Below are 20,515 nucleotides of genomic sequence, written 5' to 3' on the forward strand. Positions count from 1 at the left end.
TCCAAACAAATACATTTTTTTGGAAAAGTTGGTGAATAACAGTCAGGAGTGGGAAGTGCAGGTATTTTCCCTTCCTTATCCCAGATATGGAGCTCAATAGCAGTTTCCATACAGCTATACTTGCTGAGATCAGCAACTCAGTACAAACTAACTAAGGATCAATCCCGGGACTTTCTCTACATCACCTATTTAGTTTTCAAAAGGAAAGTTATAAATAATAATTGACTGATTCCCAAATACAGCAAAGCAAGCATAATCCATCCATTCTCACTTATCTACACTTCAAACTTGTCTGCACTCTGAATCCTCTCAACTGCAGTGTGGGGTAACTCTAATGCCTATAGAACACATCTACAGAAAAAGCCACAGCGTCAGGATATTGAGCTCATTAAGCATTAAGAGCAACTGAACAAGATCTGTCAGAGTCTCAATCACTTACACACTGGTCATTCAAAAGTAATGATACAGGGTTGGGGTTATAATCTCAGTAATTTGGTGATGTGCAACTGTGCTAATGATTTGCGAATGATCTACTCCATTGCCAACTCTTGGATGAGTACTATAATGTTGCTGACTTTGCCAAATAAAATGATATTACTCAGGCATGCGTGACCATGTAGAAGGGAAGAGTGTGAAGATATGGTACATGATCTATTGTTCACTGTCATCCAGATAATATTCTCCCATCCTTACAGTGCAAGATCCATTGTATTCCTTTGGGTGTTTGATTGTTTTGAGTTATTTCACATATGCATTACTTAGGCAGGTGGTATGAGGGGAGGAAGAGTTTCTGCCAATCACTAGTCTCACTTGATGTTAATTTGTCTAATTGTGTACTTACGGTCGAAGAGAGAACCTGCAATTGTCATTCGTTATTTCAGCATTTTGCGGGTCTATTGTATTAGCACCTTTGTATCAATGTTTTGGATGCACATGAACTAACAATCAGAAGAATAACTTGAGAGCCTGACTGTTGAACTGACTGCAGACAGCAAGAGGTATGAGGTGCCTCCAGAACAATTTTGCATTGCTCGGGTCTCACATGGTGTATAGTTAAGTTTAAACTTTTCCAAACTTAATTTTAAATCTGTTTCATGTTATTTGAGAGGACCTATTATGACACAACTGATGGTTAAGGCTGAGTTGTTCAAATCCCGGAGGGAAACTTTTTTGCAATTTGTATGTTTCGAGATGCAGGCTTTGAATTCAGTAGTAATCAGACCACCAAGTCTCAAGAAGGTTTTTATAAAACTAAATTAAATATTTATTAATACAAGAAAGATTGTAAATGCATACATACAAAATTATAACTATAGTAACTACAAAAATCCCCTTAATAATCTGACTTTCAGTTACACACATATTAAGGCAACAGCAAATCTCATAGATTTAAAGAGACACCTGGCAGAGCACACCCTGGACAGTCGCACTCATTTTGAGTTTCTTTCAGCTCTGGGTCCTTGCAGACAGACTTGTGGTTAGCAGGCTGGAGGCTTCTCACACATGATGGATCTTAAAATGTCTCTCCCTTACACACAATCTCCTTTATCCTTTATACCTATCTTTCTTTTTGAATGTTAATTTTTCATTGTATCACTAGGCTTAATTTTACCTCTTCTAACAATAACATCCTTTGATTCCACCAATTTTATTAGTAAACTGAAAAAATAAACACATTGCTTGACGCCTTCTAGCTGGGTGCAAGATTTCACGTATTCTTTTGAATGGTTTATTTAAAAATGCAAATTTCTCCCTTGACACCTATGTTTCTAAACTTCCTCATGTTTATCTAATTATCATTTCAAACCCACTTCTTTCTATACATCAAAGTTTCTAGACCAGTTGGCTTTAATCCAATTAAGACACACACATAAACACATAGACACAGACACCACTAAACTCTTATTTTAAAAAATAATTTCCAATAACATCATAGACATTAATAACTCTTCATTACAGGACTTGACACCTTTCTCCTAACATTTAAATTTAATTGGCATGTAGAAGTAGAGCTCTGCATAAGCTGGGCAGAGAGCAGCATGGGTAACTCCAGCATGCTGACACAATGTCACTTCATATGAATACTAGTCTTCATTCAAATACCACCTGTAGGATATCTGGCCCTGTAAAGATCTAGTTCATATTTCTTCACCTGTATTTTCCATGTCTTCTATCTCAATGTCTTGATGGACAAGATAAATAATTATGCATTTAATCAGTGCAAATATAAAACATAATGGTACTAAGATAAAATTATATCTGTACATGACAGAATATTAATTATAAAAAACAACATTTCACCTTGTTTTGTGCTCAAGATAAATGGTTGCTGGTTTATCATTTTAGTAAACTTAGATCATTTTACTAATTGAATTGGAATTGAATATTAAAGCTCATATCTTGATTTTTTAAATCATTGTTTTCAGTTGACTTTTGCAAGGTTTTACCTACCTATGTTGATTTCTGGCACAGAGAAAGCCATTTACCTGGATGATGATGTGATTGTGCAAGGTAATCTTTTGCTTTGTTTCTAATGTATACATCTAAATATAGGTTAAAAATGTCAGTAGACAGAACATTGAGTAGAGGAATATATGTTTTCATGACTTAGTGAGCGGGCTAATACTATGTACTGGATTTCTGATTTGAAAATGTATCAAAATGTTTTAATTTTCAACCATTACATTTACTTATTTAAGGCAGCTGAATTTATAGCAGCTGCATTTCCATAAATTACATCAATTTATGGTAGTAATTTGCAAAAAGTAATTGTTGATGAAAAGTCTTTTCATAGTCCTATATCTGTAAATGAAAATGTCTGTTTGCTTGTTATAGATGAAACAGCATTCCAATTGCAAAAACGCTTTGAGACATTTCAGCCTCATAAGACACTATATAAATGTAAGCTTTACTTTTTTTTCTTGCACTCGGTGCATTAGGAGACATTCATGAACTTTATGATACTGAACTGAAGACAGGTCACGCTGCAGCATTTTCTGAAGATTGTGATTCTGTATCTTCCAAGGTGTTGGTTAGAGGTGCTGGAAGTCAGGTATTTAATGTCCAGTGCAAAATCTGCTATTGGAAAAAATTACCAAACAATTATATGATATGTGAGGCATTAAAGGCAACTGAAGTATATTAGAAATTATATTGTGTTGATTATGTTGATTTGGTATTTAACTGTGACAGAGGTAATGAAGGTCAGACGTTCTCTATGAACAGTGTGGAACAATGAATGAACTTGATTGTTCTCAGTTCAGTAGGTTAGTACCGCCCTAATATTTGGCCTTATTTATATAATGTATCATTCATTTTTCTTACCCGCAACCAATCTACAAGTGATCCTATAACTTGAAAAGGTTCATAATAAGCATAAAAATGAGGCTCCTTGAATAGGCTAGCACTTACATTATTGAGTTGCTGAGCAATACAAACGAGTAGGCTTGCAGGTTCAACCCTTAGTCGTTAAGTATTCACTGTTAGCTAGGATTAAGCAGAATGAATACATTGACATCAGCATTATTAAGTTAAGTAGGAGAAAAATCACCCATAATAGCTTCTGCTGGATGCAATCAAGTACTCTATTTAAAGCGTGCAAACATGCACTTTGCAAGAAAAAAGGATTGGGCTTAGTTGTGATACATTGACAATCAAATAGTATGCTGGCATTGAAGTCGAAGCTCATTTTTTGAAGTATAGCCATTTCTGTGAGATACTGGAGGGTGCCCTGTGTCTGTGGAGTGGTACACCATGATTTCAGGGTGGAAAGAGTAAAACGTAGCTGTTATGGGTTTGGGGGCGGGGGGACATAAATGACATGCTTTTAGCGGTTTATAATGGATAAATTTGTCCAGAATATTATTTGCTTTCTCACCAACACCCTATACAGTTGTAGCAAGATTTCTCTACTTTTATATTCCATCCCTCTTGCAATAAAGGCCAATGTTTCATTTGCCTTCCTGATTGCACTCCCTCCTATCTTGAACAGTGGTGTTACATTTACGGTTTTCCAATCCGCTGGGAATATAGAGAATTTTGGAAGATTATCATGCAATCTCTGCAGCCACTTCCTTTAAGATCCAAGGATGGATCCTTCTGGTCCAGGGGACTTGTCCACCTTTGGTCCCATTACTTTGTCTAGTACTTTTTTTTCTAGTGATTGTGATTTTTTTTTAAGTTACTCCCTCCTGTCCCCTGCTTTTCTACTATTCTGTGGATGCTTTTTGTGTCTTCAATTGTGAATACAGATATAAAATACTTGTTCAAAGTCTCTGTTATGTCCTTGTTTCCCATTATTAATTCCCCAGTCTCACCCTCTAAGACACTGGTGCTCACTTTCGCTACTCTTTTCCTTTTTTTATACTTGTAGAAGCTTTTACTGTCTATTTCTAGATTTCCCCCCATACTCTAATTTCTCTCAATCTCCAATTTCTTCCTCCCTATTTTTTAGTCATCATTTGCTGATTTCTAAAATGTTCCCAATCTTCTGGCCCACCACTAATCTTTACAGAATCGTACATCTTTTATTTTGATACTGTACTTCACTTCCTTAGTTAGCCACAGATGGTGCATCGCTCTCATAGGGTCTTTCTTTCTCAATGGAATGTACCTGAGAGTTATGAAATATTTCCTTAAATGTCTGTCACTGAATGGAAAGCAAGAAAATGTACAGCGAGTTTGCATAGTGGATCTGGGAGTGTTTCACTAGAAGACGACCATGAGTCTGCAATAGAACCTCTGATCATGGAAAGTAGAGATCCTGTAATAGTAATCCAAAAAGATATCGAAGTGCAAGTAGATGCTTGACTAGATTATGCAAAAGAACAAGGACTATAAAACAATCTAGAAACACTACTAGAAGTAGAAGCCCTTATGACCAGGACGTTTTGGTGGCTTCCAACAAATTAGAAGCTAAATTAATAAGAGAGGCAAAACAGAAAGAGTTAAATAGTTGGAAGGCATTTGGTGCCCACTCTGAAGTGCCAGAGAAGGGATAGCCAGCTTTATCACATAGATGGGTATCTGGAAAAAAGGCTAAAGCAAACATGGTGGCTCAGGGTTTTGAAGAGCAACTTGGTGATCAAGATGTTAGAGTGAACTCCCCCACGATGGGAAAAGTAATCCTGGAAATTTTCTTAGCTCTAATGGCCACATATTCATGGGAATGTAGGTTGATCGATATAAATTTCAGAGAGAAGTATTTTTGAAATCTAGAGAGGAAAGCAATGTAGAAGGGAAACTGTGGAAGTTAAACAAGTGCGTTTATGGATTGAATGATGCATCGAGGTTATGGTATTTCTTGGTTAGGTCTGTCTTACTGAAAGTAGGCTGTACTCAGCTGAAAGCAGGTTCAGCAGTGTTCTACTAGTACCAAAAAGGGAAACATCTTTATGATGCGTGTCAATGATTTTTTATGGGTGGTTCTATGGAATTTGAGCAATTTGTTTTTAAGATCAACGGGTAATTTGAGATTGGAAGTCAGGCTTCGGAGACCTTTAAATATATAGGTTTAGACATTAAGCAGAATAGGTCTGGAGTATTCTTGAATCAACAATCTTATCTAGAAAGTGTTACTCATATCCCAATAAGTCATGCTAGGCTATGACAGAGAGATGATGTTACATCTAAAGAAAAAACAGAACAGTTAAGAAGCTTGATTGGACAGTTAAATTGACCATGCACTCAGACTGGATGCTAGTTTTGATATATTGGAACCAATTATGATGAAACATGCTACAGTTGAGGATATTTTATGGGCAAATAAAACATTTAAATACAGAGAAATGCACACTCAAATTTCTAGCCTTGGATGACTCAAAGGACATGAAATTAATCATTTTTAGTGAAGCTTCTCATGCCAATTTTCCAGATTGGTATTCGAGTACAGCTGGTTTTATAATATTCTTGATGGGTGAAAATGGAAAATATTCCTTCGCCTGAGAAGTTTAGAAAATAAAAAGGGTGCTTAAAGGTACTTTAGCTGCAGAAACACTGGCTGTTGTAGAAGCAATAGATGTGGGGTTTTACTTGTCAAATATTTTAGGAGAAATTCTGTACAAGGGGCATTTGAATGTTATCTAGATAATGGTTCCCTGTGCAGTAACATACATTTGATAAAAAGTGTGACTGAAAAAAAGTTAAGGATTAACCTTGCTAGTGTAAAAGAGATGCTAGAAAAAATGCAAGTTATCAATTGTTGGATTGCTTTACAAAAAGCGGTGCTTACATAAAGAGCCTATTGGACGTCTTGTATTATAAAGTGGTGTACAGAATATGGAAACTTATTTCTTTCTCTTTCTCTTTTCAGTTTGTTTTGAAATATTGTTTGTGCATTATAAAATGTTGATATAAAGAAAAGAGGGGAATCTTTTCATGCATAAGTTTACAGTATCCTGTCCATCACACTTCAAATGTTCAGCTTGCTTTGAACACAATACATAGTCTAATACAAATTTATGTTCAACATTGCCAAATTTGTCCTTCCTTAAATTAAATATCTTCTACTTGATTGGCTGAAATGCAAATATATTACTTCTGATTGGAATTTCAATAATTTGGTTATATAGAAAGAAAAAAAATAATTTATGTAGCACTTCTTACAACTTCACAATGTCCCAAAAACACTCCGCAGGAAATTAAATACTTCTGTCGGTGGACACGCAGCCCATTTGTGCACAGTAAGATCCTGCAAACGGCAATGTGATAGATATCCAGATAATTTGTTTCTTCTGCATTGATTGAGGCATAAATGTTGGCCAAGTGACTACAAGGGAAAGGTGAACCAAACATAGGAACGAGAGTAGGCCATTTAACGGCTTGTACCTGTTCTGCCATTCAGTGAAATCATGGCTGACCTGTGACCTAACTCCACATAAATGCCTTTGTCCCATATCCTTTGATGCCTTTGGCTAACATAACTCTACCAATTTCAGTTTTAAAATTGATAATTTGACTCGCATCTGAACACTTTGAGAATATTTTTGTCTGCCATTTTTTTCTCAGTCACTGAAATTATTACAATTAATGTTACTAAAATAGTAATTTTAAAGAAAAATCAGATGTTTCATTAACTCTATTTTCATATTTTCTAGAACACATATTTGGGCTTCCTTGATTATAAAAAAGAAACCATTAGAAAACTTGGTATGAAGGCAAGCACGTGCTCCTTTAATCCTGGTGTTTTTGTAGCTAATCTCACAGAATGGAAGCAGCAGAACATTACAGAACAGCTTGAAAAATGGATGGAAATCAATGTAGTGTAAGTTGATAATTGTTATTGTACAAGTATCTGCTTGCATAAGGCAAAGCCAGTTGTATTGCAGTTTCTAGTTGTCTTCTAACCCTATTCTTGGGGTAAGTGGAATATTTCATACTGTCATGTTGCTGCACCAATGTTAAGTGAATATGGCTTCTTCTGGGGATTCTAGTTGGCTAAAATCTTGGAATATACTAATATTTGTAGAACTGTGCTAATTAATTCAATTTGAAACATTCAACATCTCATCCGAGCAGTCTCAGAATAATTTCTCAAACAAGAAATAATATAAATTCAAGCATTTACTGACTTATAAATTTGTTATTTGTAGTTGAGTATAGAAGAAAAACCTTGGATCATTTTAAAAGTATCTAAGCTAATACTTATCTACACTTCTTCCATCTCCACTCATTGCAGCCTGAAGTTAATAGATACATATCTCATACTCTGACAGGGAGAATTTATATGGTGGTGCTCTGGCCGGCAGTGTTACAACACCGCCCATGCTCTTGGTGTTCTATAAACAGTACTCTTCCATTGATCCATTGTGGCATGTGAGGCATCTTGGTAAGTCTTCAGTTTGAATTAATAAATAAATAAAGACTAATATAGCTGGAATCACTAGAGCTATTATCATACATGGTAAGATGACAGCCTTCTATGGTGCTGTAATTTTATGATAACAATCAGAGTAATGCATCACAATATTACGACTGAACAAAAATTTTGCACAAAACCTGATGATCTGCAAGCAAAATGACCTGTAGTTGATTTGTTTTACTGATTTTAAAACAAATAAAAACTCTCAGCTAATCCAAGTTCAGGCATCATAGCTGAGCACCCCAATATGAACCATTTGTGTTTATCATCCATTAAAGGAATTTTGTCCAAGGGAAACCATTTGCGCATACTGTTGGGAAAGAATAATTTTGTTTACTCAGACATTAAGCTCAAGAACATTTCAGCCCATTTGTGACTTGATAAATTAGGCCAATGCATCAACAGCCTTGCAGTTGACAATGGAGGCAGAAAGATAGCATTGGGTGCCATAAATGTGCATGGAAAAGCTGCTTACAGAAAATATTGATTATAGGTAGCATTAGAATAATTTTTAAAAGGGGCCACATGACTATTGAAAGCATAATGATTTTAGGAGATAAGTGAACACAGTGCTCTTGATGTGGTCTAAACAGAACTTTATACAACTAGCATAACTTCCACCACTTTTGTATTCCAGCTATCTGATATGAAGTCTGACATTTCATTATCCTTTTAAAATTTTTTTCTACCAGTCCACTAATTTTTAATTATTTCTGTAAATGGACCTCTAAATCTTTATGCTTCTCCAAAGTTTCAAGCTTCTCATACAAACAAACAAATTAGGAGCAGGGGTAGGCCTTTGGCCCCTCGAGCCTGCTTCACCATTCAGCAATATGTGGCTGATCTGATTGTGGCCTCAACTCCACATTCCACCTAACTTGATAACCTTTTACTCCCTTGTTAGTCAAGAATCTATCTATCTTTGTCTTAAAAATATTCATTGACCCTGCCTCCACCGCCTTCTGGGAGAGGGAGTTCCAAAGATTCATGGCCCTCTGAAACAAATGAATTTCTTCTCATCTCTGTCTTAAATGGGAGACTGCTTATTTTTTAACTGTGTCCCCTAGTTCTAGTCTCTAACACAAGGGGAAACATCCTTTCAGCATCCACCCTGTCAAGTCCCCTCACGATCTTACACGTTTCAATATGATCACATCTCAATCTTTTAAACTCCATTGGATACAGGCCCAGCCTGTCTAACCTTTCGTCGTAAGATAACCACCCCATACCAGGTATCAGTCGAATAAACTTTCCCTGAACTGCTTCTAATGCATCCTTTCTTAAATAAGGAGATCAAAACTGCATACAGTACTCCAGGTGTGGCCTCATCAACACCCTGTACAACTGTAGCAAAACATTGCTACTTTTATATTCCACTCCCCTTGCAATAAATGACAACATTCCATTTGCCTTTCTTATCACTTGCTGCACCCGGCATACAGCTTTTCCTAATTCATGCATCAGGACACCCAGATCACTCTGTACCTCAGAGTTCTGCAGTCTCCCTCCCTTTAAATAATATGGTTTTCTTTTCTTCCTGCCAAAGTGGACAAGTTCACATTTTCCCACATTATACTCCATCTGTCAATTTTTTGCCCACTCACTTAACCAATCTATGGCCCTTTGCAGACTCCTCATGTCCTCTTCACAACTTACTTTCCTACCTATCTTTGTGTCATCAGCAAATTTAGCAACCATACATTTAGTCCCTTCATCCAAGTCATTGATATAAATTGTTAATAGTTGCAGCCCCAGCATGGATCCCTCCACTTGTGACATCTTGCCAACCTGAAAATGACCCATTTATGTCTACTCTCTGTTTCCTATTAACTAATCCTCTATCCATGTTAATATATTACCCCTACACCATGAGTTCTTATTTTGCATAGTAACCTTTGATGTGGCACCTTGTCATATGCCTTTTGGAAATCTAAGTACAGCACATCCACAGGTTCTCCACTTCCACATTGCTTGTTACTTCCTCAAAGAACTCCAAAAAATTAGTCAAACATGATTTCCCTTTTACAAAAACACGTTGACTCTGCCTGATTGCATTGAGACTTCCTAAGTGTCCTGCTATAACCTCCTTAATAATAGATTCCAGCAATTTCCCTACGACAGATGTTAAGCTACTGGCCTGTAGTTTGCTGCTTTCTGTCTCCCTTCTTTCTTGATTAGAGGTCACATTTGCTATTTTTCAATCTGAAGGGAGCTTTCCAGAATCTAGGGAATTTTGGAAAATTAAAACCAAAGCATCTCCTATCTCAGCAAGCCACTTCTTTTAAGACTCTAGAATTAAGTTCATCAGGACCTGGGGACTTGTCAGCTTTTAGTTCTAATAATTTTCTCAGTACTCTTTGTTTCATGATTGTAATTGTTTTAAGTTCCTCCCTCTCTTTCACCTCCTGATTCACAATTATTTCTGGAATGTTATTTGTATCCTCTACTGATTCATGCATCTGTTTTTAGCTGGCTTTCTCTTGTGCTCAAATTTCTCCTTATTAATCTTTTAGTAATTCTTTGCTGTTCTTTATATTCTGTCCAATCCTCTGACCTGTCAGTCATCTTTGGGAATTATATGCTTTTTCTTTCAATTTGGTACTATCTTTAACTTCCTTAGTCAACCACGGACACCGTGTCCTTCAATTAGTCTTTCTTTCTCACTGGAATGTATCTTTTCTAAATATTCTGAAATATCTCCTTAAATGTCTGCCACTGCATCTCTATCCCTTAACCTAATTTCCCAGTTCACTTTAGCCAGCTCTGTCTTCATTCTCTCATAATTGCCCTTATTTAAGTTTAAAACACTAGTCTTAGATCCACTCCTCTTTCCCTCAAATTGAAGGTGAAATTCAGACATATTATGATTACTGCTACCTAGGGTCGCCTCCACTATGAGGGCAGTAATTAATCCTGTCTCATTACTGTAGGGGTTCCCCTTTTCCCCCAGAGACCCTTCCCACAACGAAGTTCATGACACCAGATTCACAGGTGTATGGCTTGAACAGAATGACCAGCAAGACAGGTTTCTTCTGATAATTCACAATTGCTTTATTGAATCGCCCACAACCCCACAGTACAAAACCCCAAAATTTAAAACAATGGTACCAGGGAATTGCCATTACCTGCCATTTGTTAATGCAGTCAAGCAGTCTGATTACCCAATACAATGGCACCAAGGACATATCATCAATACAATACACTAAAATGTTAAATGCTAAAATGTGCTGCTCTAAGAAACTGAACTGTAAACATTCTATGAACTCATCATCCACGCCACCTTTACCAATATGATTTGTGCAATCGATAGTAGATTAAAATGACCCATAATTGGCGCCGAACCTTTACCACAAAGATCCCATTATTTCTTCCTGTATACCAGTTCCACAGCGTTGTTACTGTTAAGAGGGCCTATAAACCACTCCCACAAGTGACTTCTTAATTTTATTATTTCTCATCTCTATCCAAACTGATTCTACATCTTGATCTCCAAGGTTAAGGTAATCTATCTCTATTGTACAATGTCATCCTTAATTAACAAAGCTACCTCTCCACCTTTCCTAGCTTCCTGTCCTTCATAAATGTCATGTACCCTTAAATATTCAGGTTCCAGTCTATGTCATCCTGCAGTCATGTCTCTATTATGGCTATCAGATCATATATATATATTTCTATTTGTGCTGTCAATTCATCTGATTTGTTACAAATGCTATGTGCATTCGAATACAGAGCCCTTACTTCTGTCATTTAACTATTTTTGTAACCTCTAGCCTTATCTGCTGATGCACTCTTAGGTTTGTACACTCTGTCTTTTCCTGCCACCCTCTGATCATCTTTTTTCTTATTCCTACTTTGCTCTCTTGCCTTGTCTTCTCTATTTAATTTATCGCATTTTCCCAAACTTGATCCTTTGCCCCTACTATTCAGTTTAAAGGCCCCTCTACCGCCCTAGTTATATGACTTGCCTGAGTACTTGTCCCAGCACAGTTCAGGTGAAAAGCATCCCAGTGGTATAGCTTCCACTTTCCCAAGTACTGGTGCCAGTTCCCCACAAATTGAAACCCTTTTCTCCTACACCAATCTTTGGGCCACAACATTTAACTCTCTAATCAGATTTACCCTATGTTAATTTGCTCGTGGCTGAGGCAGTAATCCAAAGATTATTACCTTTGAGATTCTGCTTTTTTAATTTTAATAGCTGCTCACACTCCCTCAGCAGAAACTCTTTCCTAGTTCTACATGCCCTCTCACGGCATGTTCTTCTCCAGCCCAGAGCAGATGCCCTGAACCTTGGTACCGAGCTGGCAACACAGCCATCTGGACTCCCACTTTTGCCTGCAGAAAACAGTGAAAATCCCCCTGACTATGCTGTCCCCAACTACCATCACATTCTTATTAACTCCCTCAGCTTGAATAGCTTCCTGTACCACCGTGCCTTGGTCAGATTGTTCATCGACCCTGAAACCGCTGCTTTCATCCATACAAGCTGCAAGAACCTCAAACCTGTTAGGCAATTGCAGAGGTTGAGGTTCCTCCGTTTCTATCTTCTGGGTCCCCATACCTGCCTCACTTGCAGTCAACCCCCTTGTCCTTGACCACTGACCAAATCAGAAGACCCTATCTTAAGGGGTATGCCACTGCCAGGTGTGTCCAGGTAACTTTCCCCTCCCTGATGCATCGTAGTGTCTGCAATTTGGCCTCCAGCTCAATGACTCTGAGCCAAATCTCCTCAAGCCACAGATACTTAGTGTAGAAATGTTTGTCTTAGATCACCCAGACGTCCAGGAACTCCCAAATTCTACAGTCGCAACACATCACCTGCCCTGCCATCCTATTATGTGTTAATTCATTTATTTTTAATTAATTTATAATTAATAAACACTGCTACTCCAAATAACCTTTACTACTGCTAGTAAACCTTACTGCAACCAATAAAACCTTACAATTACTAATAAGGATGGGTTTTGAAGGTAAACGAGCAAAATATTCATTTACCAATCACTTATCTGTTTTCTTGTGATGTCACATTTTGATTTCTATCAGAATGCAGATGCTTCGGTCTGGAGCCACAGACTGGATTGGATTAGATAGCTCTTCTTGGTGACGGTTATTGCCTCTGGGTCCTCTTTTTGCCCACTCTTCTAGGCGGTGGTTACTGCCTCTGGGTCCTCTTTTCATCCGCTCTTCCAGGTGATGATTACTACTTCCAGGTCCTCTTCTCGTTACCCCGCTCTCACAAATTAGAAAATATTCTGATCTATCATGGGCCTCAATTGGAAGTTCTTGCACTTCCCGTTGAACTTCAACTGCTAGATTTGCTTACTCACTTAATCTATCAATTTTCCTTTGCAACTTTCTGCTGCAATCTACAGTACTTAATGTGATATCTAACATTAGTGTCGTCAACAAAATTAGATATATGGCTCGCTATTCCTTCTTCAAAGTCATTTATAAATATAGTGACTAGAAAGCTGAGGCCCAGTACAGATCCCTGAGGGACACACTATTTACCTCCTAACATTTACATACATTAGAGTTACACAGTTGAAACAGTCCCCCAAAAAAACCTACTTGGTCAGATCACACAAACTACTTGGCAACAACTCCCTTATAAATTTTTAACTATAAAAATCCAATAATATTACCCCAAAGCAAAACTGCTGTTACTTTAGTAGAGGTATCCCACATGACTGCTTAAACGCTTCCACTCTGCTGTGGAAGTCCAAGAAAGTTCAGAAAGCAAACTGCTCTCTGAAACAAAGACTTTTCTGGTTTGACTGGATGGCGGTTTCAGGTTTCACACCTTCTCTCAGCACAGAGCTGGTCCCAGTCCATCTTCCCCACACAGCCATCCACCTCAGCTCAATATCTTTATCTTTTCTGAAATATCCTTTCCCTCTTTCATTTCAGATTTCATTGTCCTCAGCACATCTTTGAACTCAACTTTTCTAAGATATAAAAATCTTTCATATTTTCCTATTGCCTCCACTTTCGGGGCAAATAAACTTTAATAACCCTCCCTTGTTTACTTATGCAACCTTTGCAAGTTGTAAAAGTCTCTTAAACTTCCCTTTTAAATTTAACAGCTAAAAAGCCAGGATCCTACCTTTCTCCTAATGCAAATTTTTAAAATCCAACCTATTTACTTGTAAATCCAACTTCACCATAGCCTATCATAACAAATGCATGCATCTAGCACCTATACCCTTTTATCTCTCAACTGCTGCAAACAAGCTGTCTCTATTCACCTTCCCCAAGATTAATTAATCATGGACAGACACATACAGAGATGCGCATCCTTCTTTACAGAATACCACCATATTACAAATATAACATCCATCTTCACACCATTGTGAATGAATTGTTTGAACCCTTATGTTGAAGTGTATTTCTCCTTACTTGGCATACACAGTTCTGCTTCCTTGCAATGTCTTACATATTTTATTAAAACTTGCTACAATGGGCCTCATACTATAAAGGTGGAGCTCCATTATATAGTCAGTCTGATGAGATTAAGTTTTTTCTGCAGTTTCCAACCAAGTGAAGATATTTGTGCACTAACTCATTTCGCCAGACCAAGTGTGCTATTGACAAAAGGCTTGGGTGCAGATTAGGATGGCCATTTTATTGACTAAAGGTCCAGTGGATACGTGATGTAGGGAGATCTTATAGTGGAAGTGTTCGATTCTTTTAAAGAAAGATTGTATTCACTGTAATCCTAACTTTTAAATAAGAACTATATAAACTAACAAACAGAAAAATCCATAATTTCTGTTTTCAATTAGCTGAGATGTCTTGCCATTTTATCAGATAGTAGTTTATAAAATGCACAAACCATACAGCAACTAGCGTTTTTCTAGTAATTAAAATAAAATGGTCACTTCATTGCTTTGGGCTTGTTTTGTTTTACATTCAAAGTGAATTTGATTACAATTCATCATAATCAATGTGGGTAAGCTTACTGTATCACAGTGTATTTATTTTTTCCAGAGATTATTTTTTGATTCCACTAATGTATCATTTTGTTCTATAGGGTCTAATGCTGGTACCAGATATTCATCGCATTTTATTAAAGCTGCCAAGTTGCTGCACTGGAACGGAAGATTCAAACCCTGGGGTCGTACCTCTTCTTACAGTGATATTTGGGATAGGTGGTACATTCCAGACCCTACTGGAAAGTTCCACCCAGTACGTCGACATGCAGAGGAGGAGGATGCTCATTAGAAGAAAACATAAATGTGACTTCTAAATCATTAACTTAGCATTTGTACAAAACTGCCACCACTCAGGAATTTATAATTCATTTCAATCTAAGTATGCATTCGTATTGTTTCAGTTTTTAGCTTGATTTTTTTAAATGCACAATGAACAAGGTCGCAGACCATAATACTGTGGGAAAATTGAGGATTTTTAGTAATTCCTGGCTCTCGTAATTTTAGCTGTTCAAATCCTGTGTAAGCCTGTACTAAATAAGCACCACAGGCTAAATGTTTTAACCCAGGTAAGAGAACACTACATTTGTATTGTTATTCTTTTTATTCGTAAACTAGTTTTCATTTGATCTCTGAACTAAGTAAGTTCTAAAAATGTAACAAAATATCTTGAACGGTATTGTCCAGATGGCATTTTTTTCTTCAAGAGATATTAGGGCAGAAGCAATTTATGACGGAATAGTTCCAATACTAGTTCTTGGTGCAGATTTCTAATTGTATTAGAAATTTGCATTCTTGAAGCTTAAGAATGCATTTACACGATAACTGCAACACAAATGAAGACTTCAACAAGAATTGACATTGCTTCACTAAATTTGTGTAAATGCTCAATATCATTTGCTAAGTATTTGATTGCATTACAGTTTGAACATTAAGACACTTAAAACAGAAAAAATGTGAATTTGATTATCAAGTTTTCAAATATTTCAAAGTGAATGTTTCAAAGAGAGTGCTAATGAGGAAGAGTATTAACAGAAACTCGCAAGGAAGGTCATGCTGAATTGCCTTTCGGTTTCTAAATTCCTATTTGTTCAGCTCCTTAGGTTAGGCAAGAACCTCTGTTGCTATGTTGGTGTTTCAAGGGCTATTTAAAAATGGAAAAGGATGTTATTATAGAGTCTCAATGTTGGCAATATTATTCAATTTTCCCTTATTTTGTATTAATTATTAATTAGTTATTAATATTAGTTTTCTTATCTCTATATTAATAATTAAGGTCCTAAAAGGGGTTTGATGGGGTTGGAGTAAAGTATCTAAAATAATTATCTGTTTAAACCCCCATTATGGGCTCGCACTATACCTATACAAAAGAAAATATAAAACTTGTTTCATCAGTAATGTTAATTTTTCAACCCTGAAATGGGCAGTTGAATTGAGCTGTTTCTTGGAACACTACAATAGATATATAGAAACTAGCCATTCCACTCTTCCGAGATCTCAATTTAGCCAGTTTCACCTCCCTTCTAATGCCACAACAGTATTTACCCAGCCAATAGATCACACCAGATGAGTATACAGAAGCAAAGTGCTGCAAAAATGAAACCTGAAATAAAACAGAAAATGCTGTGAATACTCAGCAGGTCAGGCAGCATCTGTGGAGAGAAAAACAGTTAACTTTTCAGGAATGTGACCTCTCATCATAAAGTTCTGATAATAGGTCACAAACCTGAGAAAATCATGCTTTAGAATCATGCTTTGTAAGGGAATTAAACCACATATGAAATTTTGCAGCTTTAACAGGTCTGTATGACCTCAAGTGCCATAGTTTATAGACTCTTAAGTGAACCTATGTAATCTTAGCTTGTATATTTGCTTGTAACAAACAAATTAGGAACAGAAGTAGGCCACTCGAGCCTGCTTCACCACTCAATAAGATCATGGCTAATCTGATTGTAACCTCAACTCCACATTCCCACCTACCCTTGATAACCCTTCACCCCCTTACTTATCAAAAATCTATCTAGCTCTGCCTTAAAAATATTCAAAGACTCTGCTTCTACCGTCTTTTGCGGAAGAGAGTTCCAAACACTCTACCCTCTGAGTGAAAAATTTTCTCCTCATCTCTGTCTTAAATGGGCGACCCATTATTTTTAAACAGTGACCCCTATTCCTAGATTCTCCCACAAGAGGAAACATCCTTTCCACATCCAACCTGTCAAGACCCCCCTTATGTTTCAATCAAGTCACCTCTTACTCTTCTAAACTCCAGCAGATACAACCTAGCCTGGCCAACCTTCCCTCATGAGAACCCTCCCATTCCAGGTATTAGTCTGGTAAAAGCAAAAAACTGCAGATGCTGGAAATCCAAAACAAAAATAAAAATACCTGGAAAAACTCAGGTCTGGCAGCATCTGCGGAGAGGAACACAGTTAACGTTTCGAGTCCGTATGACTCTTGAACAATTTACTTAGTTCTGTTGAAGAGTCATACGGACTCAAAACGTTAACTGTGTTCCTCTCTGCAGATGCTGCCGGACCTGCTGAGTTTTTCCAGGTATTAGTCTGGTAAAGCTTCTCTGAACCTTCCTTAAATAAGGAGACCAATACTGCACACAGTACTGCAGATGTGGTCTCACTAATGCCCTCTATAACTGAAGCATAACCTCTCTACTTTTATATTTTATTCCCCTTGCAATAAACAATAACATTCTATTAGCTTTCCTAATTACTTTCTGTACCTGCATGCTAACCTTTTGCGATTCATGCACTAGGACACCCAGATCCCTCTGCATCTCAAGAGCTCTGCAATCTCTCGCCATTTAGAAATGCTTTTTCATTCTTTCTGCCAAAGTGGACAATTTCACATTTTCCCACATTATACTCCATTTGCCAGATCTCTGCCCACTCACTTAATCTATCTTTATCCCCTTGTATCCCACAACTTACTTTCCTATCTTTGTGTCATCAGCAAATTTAGGAACCATACTTTCAGTCCCTTCATCCAAGTTATTTATGTAAATGTTGAGGTCTCAGCACTGATCCCTGTGGCACACCATTCGTTACATCTTGCCAACCAGAAAATGACCCATTTATGCCTATTTTGCTTCCTGTTAGCTAGCCAATCTTCCATCTATGCCAATGTTACCCCTTGCACCATGAGCTTTTATTTTCCACAATAACCTTTGATGTGGCACCTTATCAAATGCCTTCTGGAAATCTAAGTACAGGACATCCACCAGTTCCCCTTTATCCACAGCACGTTACTTCCCACTCTCAAAAGCATGTTGACTCTGCTTGATTACCTTGAATTTATCTAAGTGCCTTGCTGTAATGTCTTTAATAATAGCTTGACATTTTCCCTATGACAGATGTTAAGCTAACTAGCCTGTACTTTCTTGCTTTGTTTCCTTCCCTTTTTGAATAAAGGAGTTACATTTGATATTTTCCAATCTAATGGAACCTTCCCCAAAACTAAGAAATTTTGAAAAAATAAAACCAACACATCAACTTTCTCACCAGCCACTTAGTCCCTAGGATGAGGTCCATCAGGACTTGTAATTTAGTTTTCTTAAGTTCCTCCCTTGCTTCCATTTCCTGATTTACAGCTATTTGTGGGATGTTACTTGTATCCTTTATAATGAAGGCCAGTGCAAAATACCTGTTCAATTCATCTGCCATCTCATTTTTCCATTAAAGATTCCTCAGACTTTCTAAAGAACCAATACCCTTTGTTCACTTTTTAAAATATCTATAGAAACTGTTTTTATATTTCTAATTAGCTTTTTCTCATGCTCTAATTTTCCGCTTCTCATTAATCTTTTAGTCACTCTTTGCTGTTTTTTAATGTTCTGTCCCATCTCCTGACCTGCCAACTATCCTTGTGCAATTTTGAACTGTACTGAACTAGTCAAAACCAGTACATAGCTGAGGTGTCTGAATGTGTGATTATTTCCCTTGTTAGGAGCCTTGGCTAGACCCTCAGGAGTGTTGGTGAGCTCCGTTAGGGACCAATATGTTTTGTTTAAAATTTGAGACTCAAGACATGTGCTCAGTGAAGAAAGCCACAAGATTCCAAACTTCAAGGTCAGAAGGATAAAACAATTTACAATATCCAACATTCAGGATAAGCATGAGGTACATGTGAATTAGCAAGCCAACTGAACACACAACACAATAAATGGCAGATGTGACCAACACAGAGTCCATGGATTTCTCAACAACCCATCCAGATGTCAGCAGAGTCAACCAACCTTACTGAAACTGTCTCTCTCAAGAGGGATTCCAATCTTCACTTCTGAAGATCTCGTATTGGAATTCTCTAAGTCACTTCAACACCAGCCCACCTCGCAGGGTTTCAATCTCATCTCCCAAGATTCTATTCCCAGGGTTTTGACTCTACACTCAAAACACCAATTCACAGGCACAACTTCAGATCTTTGGTTATGCTGAGAACACTGTTGCTCCAAAGTGGTACCTTTGGCCCCATGGCCTGCAGCTGGATCTTCTAGTCTTCTCTCCACTTCACTTAAAGCCAGCTACCCAGGGCCCCTTTTTTTAATTGAATCTCTTTCTCTGCTCATCTTTTTCCTTATCTGGGACCTGTTTCTGTCCCTATCTCTTTCCCTTACCTGGCTCTTCCTTCAGGGATCTCTGCCTGGGACGCTTCCGGTATTGGCGTGCCTGACCCATGTTTTTCACACCATTTTCCTTTTTCTTAATGCAGAGATGGGCTAGATCTGTCCTGAACCCAAAGAGCTTAAAAGATCAGAACTATGCGTATGCAGCCCGCTCCCAGCCTGCATATGCACATAAAGTCTGAGGTCTGGCGTGAGTTCAAGTTGCTGACCTCAGAGCTTAACAAGTATCGTTTTCGTAACACCCTTAGGAATGTTATAGATTAGTTACCAGATGGCAGTGGCCAATTAAAGATCAATTATATGCCCTGTTACCTGGTCAGTTGGCTCAAATGGTTTGTAAAGGCGGCAACTAATTAACCATTTTGGGTATAAAAAAGGAAGCCGAAACCATGTTTGTTGCAGTGGAGAGGAGAACGATCCAAATGGAAGGATTGCCCCTACTCTGGATCAGAGAACCAGAAGTCTAAGCATATTACAAAAGTTCGTAGAAGCTACAGAAGCCTGCAAGACGAATGCAGTCTAGGTTTTTATGCACTGTTATCCATAGCCGAAATGGGAAGTATAACCTGTTAAACAAGGCAGTAATTAACAGTTTATATCACTTTATGCTTAATAAATCTTTCCATTTTGCTATAATTTAGTTGGTCTTGCTGTTGATTTATCATGCCTGAATTCCTTACAATGGTTAATTCAGTTTTTCTCTCCAGCTGCTGCCCAAGTTGCTAAGTATTTCCAGCATTTTGTTTTTATTCCAGCTGTATGTTAGATATGAAAAATGGTGAAATCCAGAGCACATTGCTGATGCCAGGGATAAAACCCTTTGTTTTGACTTGTTAAATTTTCCAGATTTTGACCATATGTATTCAATGTGAATTTTGCTGTTGCTACTTTTAAGATAATTGCTCATAGGAACTAGGAGTAGGCCATTCAGCGCTGAGCCTGCTCAACTATTCAACTAGACTATGGCAGATCTTCGATCTCAATGCCATTTTTGGGCACTATCCCCATATCCCTTGCTATCTTTAATAACTAGGAGTCTACCCATCTCGGTGTTGAACATAATGAGCTTCCACAGCCCTCTGCGTGATG

The 20,515-nt window shown here is 37.6% G+C and overlaps 1 protein-coding gene across 2 annotated transcripts in view; it reads left to right on the forward strand.

Moving 5' to 3' along the window:
- Window positions 1-20,062, forward strand: part of glt8d1 (glycosyltransferase 8 domain containing 1) — a 40,767-nt gene extending 20,705 nt beyond the window's left edge. For both annotated transcript variants that reach the window (XM_078543365.1, XM_078543366.1), the window contains exons 6-10: window positions 2,427-2,511; window positions 2,940-3,052; window positions 7,095-7,261; window positions 7,713-7,825; window positions 14,892-20,062. In XM_078543365.1, the coding sequence (XP_078399491.1) occupies window positions 2,427-2,511; window positions 2,940-3,052; window positions 7,095-7,261; window positions 7,713-7,825; window positions 14,892-15,082 (669 nt within the window). In that variant the 3' untranslated portion in view covers window positions 15,083-20,062. The remainder of the gene's footprint in view (window positions 1-2,426; window positions 2,512-2,939; window positions 3,053-7,094; window positions 7,262-7,712; window positions 7,826-14,891) is intronic.
- The last annotated feature ends 453 nt before the right edge of the window (window positions 20,063-20,515 follow it).

The sequence above is a fragment of the Cetorhinus maximus genome, chromosome 6 (genome assembly GCF_964194155.1).
Source record: "Cetorhinus maximus chromosome 6, sCetMax3.hap1.1, whole genome shotgun sequence".
Lineage (NCBI taxonomy): Eukaryota > Metazoa > Chordata > Chondrichthyes > Lamniformes > Cetorhinidae > Cetorhinus > Cetorhinus maximus.